Genomic DNA, 4,953 nt, shown 5'->3' on the forward strand with positions numbered 1-4,953 from the left:
AGTCGGGGGTGGGAAATCCAGTGGGGAAAGGAAAGAAGTGTCTGCACAAATAGATATGCACACAAATCTTCTCAGTCAGTGTGGTTAAGTCCCCTAGGCAAGGAGACATTGCAGTATATCTGAATCTGAAATAGTCCAGCTCTGATTGGAGCTATGGGAGGATTAGCAAGGTGATACTTCACTATGCTTTCCACTGGTCTCAGTCCCCCAAAACTATGATTATAGAAACTGACAGTGCCCCACAAAAGGCTCAACAGTAAGATCTGAACCATTCAGAAACCTCAAAAATTAACTCTCACCACTAGTCTTCCCCTACCCCAAGACCCAGGTTGACCCACAAGGGCTGTGTGCCACGGGTCCTGCTGTTCTACGAGACATCAACCCTTTTCTGCTGCAAGCGCTTTAGGAGGCCCCGGCGGATCTGCTTAGACTTGATGCAGTAGACAATGGGGTTCATGAAGGGTGGAACCAAGAAGTGCAGGTTGGCCATGAGCACTGCCAGAGCAGGGTAGTTGTCCTTCTCTACTCGGTGCAACACAGACAGCCCCAGTTTGGGCAAGTAAAAGATGAGAACAATGCAGAGGTGTGAGATACATGTATTGAGTGCCTTTAGTCGTTCCCCAGGTGATGCAATGCTCAGCACAGTCCGTAGGATCAAGACATAGGAGAGCATGATAAGGGAGGAATCAAAGCCCAATGAGAGGAGGATGGAGACCAGGCCCACCAGGCTGTTGACCTGAGTGTCTGAGCAGGCCAGTCCCACAAGGTCACAGTGCAGGCAGTAGCAGTGAGAGAGTACACTGATCTGGGGAAAGAGCAGACGCCGCAGGAGGAGGGGTCCCGGGAGATTCAGCAGGACAGCCCTCACCATGATGGTAGCCCCGACTTTGGCCATGGCTGAATGGGTAAGCATTGGGGCATAGTGCAGAGGGTCCCGGATAGCAACAAAGCGATCAAAGGCCATGGCCAGCAGCACACCAGATTCCACATAGGTGAAGGTGTGGATGAAGAACATCTGTGTTGCACAGAGATCCAAGGGCAGCTCACGAGCACCCAGCCAGAAGAGCTGCACCATGGTGGGGAAGGTGGAGGCACAGAGGCCCAGGTCTGAGGCTGCCAACATGGACAGGAAGATGTACATAGGTTCGTGTAAGGCTGGATCTGTGCGGATCAGGAAGAGAATGTTGCTGTTACCCAGGATGGAAACCACACAGACAAGGTTGATGGGAATGGACACCCAGTGGTGAGAAGCTTCCAGGCCTGGAAAGCCAGTGAGGAGGAAGGTGGAATGACCAGAAGTGCTGGTGTTGCAGGAGAACACAGAGATTCCAGGAGGGAGTTGTCCACCCTGTAAGTAAGAGGCATTCATTCATTTGATCACCATTTATAAAGTCTCTACTAAGCACTAAGGGCTGGAAGGAAGAGCTGCCCCATTTTCCTCTCTCAGGCCATGAGAGAAACCTCATTCCTCTGAGGAGCTCCATTCCCCTCCACTCCCTGGATGATTCAATCTTCTCCTCAAATAAAGTGATGTTGAAAAAATTTTATGAACTGATCTCTGCTTATTGCTTTAGCCACTCAGTATCTATCTTCTCTCTGCCCTAAACAACCTCCTTATTTACTGAAGCTATACCCAAAAGCCTATCTCCAAAATGCTCTCTCAGACTACATAATGAAGAAAGGAGAATAATTGTCGAAATTTAGGATGACTCCAGTTTAGACTCCATTTCTACATATTCTTAGAGGCAGGTTTTCCACAATCCAACACATCTGTTAACAAATACACCAAAAGGGACATATTCAAACAAATGACGTATATTCAAAACTATCCTCTGAGGAGGCTGGTTGTTTTTACCTCTGGTGCTGTTATGGAAACATTTTCTGTATTTCTATTCTGCAAAAGCCTTTGGGGCCCAAAGTTCTTTCCAATGGGCTCAATGGTGACAAATTTCTCTCCTGTGAAGGTGGGTTGGTCTAGAGGAAGTATTCAGGAGTTCTTTAAAGTTAAATCTGGTAAACCAGATGGGAACTCAGATGACTCACTTTTATTAAACTCCTCTACCCCAACTCCACCTCCACCTCACTAGATGCTTAAAACTTGCACATTTACTTCTGACCCTGCCTTTGAGACAGTCCTGTGGCCACAGACTTCATTAGAAGGCACTCTCCTCTTAAATATCTTTTTCCTCCAGCCCTCTTACCACAAAATCTGTTATGACAGTACCAGAGTTGGAGGCAGAAGGGTGAAGAAGGTATTGAGGGGTACCACCTGAAGGGTCAGGCAGAGAAGCATGAACAAGGACGCAGAGTGTCATGTGTGCCCTCATCTATTCCCATTACTTCGCATAATACTTCTGGGCTACACCGCCTCCCCAACTTCTTTCCTCTGCAACAGGAGTGTATCTCCATTTGTCTATTAAGTATCTTCACATTGCATTGTAAATTGAAGGTCCTGCAGAACCACAAACTATAATTTCCTCTTTCCCCCCCACAACTCACCCTCCAATATCTGTTGGGCCTTCCTCCCTTTCCTATTATCCATAAAATCTCCAGAAAAAAAAAAACAGTATATCTTTTCACTCTGTAATGTATTTCCCAATTCAACTATCTTTGAACTATCCCCTCCTTTCAGATCCCAGTGAAAATAATCTAGCCAAAATCACCATCATCTCCCCAGATACTATAACAGCCTCCTAACTATCCCACTTTCTTCAGTCTTTCTGTACTGATTCACTTTCCAAATTTCCATTAGAATCATGATCAGAATACTTAAGAAAAGGCAAGTATGCACATTTAAATAAGTGCATGCATAGAAAGGAAATCCAGTGATCAGATCTGTTTGGGGAAGTTGTCTCCTATCATAACTTTGTTTAACGATCCTCACTGGTGCCTGACGCTGCATACCCAAGTCTAAGCTAGGGCTTTACACTGGGTCCCGAAGAGGAAGGACCTTGTTCATCCTCCATCTGTAGCCTACTTGGTCACCTCTCCCCTAAACATTATAAATGCTACTTATAAGACATCTTTCTAGTCACCAAATTTACCATATATGATCATTCTTAAAATATCTTTTTTGTTGAAACATAAAATACACAGAGAACAGCTTGATGAATTTCCTCAAAGGGAACACACCCATGTAACAAGCACCCAGCTCAAGCAACAGCATATCGTCAGCCCCTCCAAGAAACCCCTTACGATCCCTTCCAGTTACTCCATCCTCTCAATGATAACCACTATTCTCACTTCTAATACCACAGATTAATTTTGCCTGTAAGAATCATGTATCTGTCCTCCTTCATTCAACTTTACATCTCTGTATTAAAGGAATGAATAGATGGTTTGATTTATGTTTTACAACCACTCTCTTCCTAAATTGACTTTCCATTATGTGTCAAGTACTGTGCCAGGAAAGGCTTATAGCAACGGAAGTTCACGTAAGGCAGGAATACCCTAAAGGAACGTGCTTGTATGTTCCAGTATGAGCGTGTGCGATTCCACCCATTGGTTCATAATGATGAAGAAGATTTCCATGGCAACCAGTGCCCAAGGGGATGTAAGGCTTTAAGCCTCTGGATTTGCCAGCTGAATCCTGGGACTGAAGAAGCCCCAGTCCTGGGGCCAAAACGGAGGTTACAGAAAAATAGGCCCTGATACTGCAGCCCTAGCTTGGTGAAGACCATCAGGAGCTGGGGACCCAAGTTTTCCCCAAGCCCGTGATGCTGCTGTGCTTTAACCAAGATTAGCTCTAATAACGCTTTGCTCAGAAATAAGCTTAGCATAAACCTATCTAGGCCAGGCTCCTGTAACTGGGCAGTCGCAACCTGTCTGCAGGGTCTCTAGACCCCCAAAAACAACTCAGCCCCCCACCTCCTCCTCCTTTCTAGCAGTTTGAAGCTTTATTATGTCCTAGGGATAAACAAGGGATGTGTGGAGAGATGACCTCCCCACACTGCATACAAACTAAGAGATGCTCAGAGGCCACTGCTTTAGTACAAGACTTAAATCCTGAAAGCTGTCAATGAAACTGAAGTCTGAGTAAAGGAATAAAATTGGAGTTCATTATAAGGCTTTAGCTTGCTTATAGATTTAAGATCCATATAGGAAAAAATAATGATTATTAAATAAACCTGATCCCATCTGTCTTTTAAAAATTCTTTCCTGCACTTAATCTCTTTAAATGTTTTTATACAGTAGATGCCCTTCAAATCTAACCATTGAAGTGTTGCCTCATTTCAAAAGTTGGCAACCAAAATCATTGATTAGATTTAACTAGTGAAGCCTGGTTATTTAAGGAAGAGATTCCAGGGTCTGGAATATCTCCAGTATTGAATAATATTCAATTTAAAATGATAGGTAGGTAGGAAGGTAGGTAGACAGTATCAATCTGGTTTAGAGGCTTGTTTGTGTAAATCACCAGGACCTGTGAATACATTGTAACTCAGCCTTCTTTGATTTTCCCTCCAGGGTTAACACAGAGAAATCTGCTAACGAGGTCTGAGATATCTGCAAATGTGATATCTCTTTAACTTTCTTGAATGTCTTAAATAGCATGCACAGTGTATGTTCTATTAAAATCATGTGTCTCCTCATATTAGTATTTCAGAGGTTGGGATACGTTGGCCTCTTACATGTATCTTACGCAGGGTAGGCTGCACAAAAGTATGTGCTCTAAACCCAGACTGCCTGGGTTAAAATCCTGGTTTTACTACTGATTAACTGACCAAGGGCAAATTTCTTAACCCCTCTATGACCTAATGTTCTCACTGGTAAAAGAGAAAATGAGTTGTGGTGAGGTTAAGTGAGGTCATCAGGGGAACTATATTCAATATCTTGTAATAGCTTATAATGAAAAACAATATGATATGGAATATATATGTATATATATATAACTGAATCACTATGCTGTACACCAGAAATTAACACATTGTAAACAGACTATACTTCAATAAGAAT

The 4,953-nt window shown here is 43.5% G+C and overlaps 1 protein-coding gene across 1 annotated transcript; it reads right to left on the bottom strand.

The window, feature by feature from the left end:
• Positions 1–367: 367 nt before the first annotated feature.
• Positions 368–1,369, bottom strand: LOC102512311 (olfactory receptor 51G2). Its single transcript, XM_006190279.1, has one exon. The coding sequence runs from the start codon at positions 1,367–1,369 to the stop codon at positions 368–370; it is 1,002 nt and encodes a 333-aa protein (XP_006190341.1).
• Positions 1,370–4,953: the final 3,584 nt, after the last annotated feature.

This window comes from Camelus ferus, chromosome 10, assembly GCF_009834535.1.
Source record: "Camelus ferus isolate YT-003-E chromosome 10, BCGSAC_Cfer_1.0, whole genome shotgun sequence".
Classification (NCBI taxonomy): Eukaryota; Metazoa; Chordata; class Mammalia; order Artiodactyla; family Camelidae; genus Camelus; species Camelus ferus.

Coding starts and splice junctions, on each gene's coding strand:
- LOC102512311 (XM_006190279.1), bottom strand. CDS start 1,369: ATGAATGCCTCTTACTTACAGGGTGGACAACTCCCTCCTGGAATCTCT.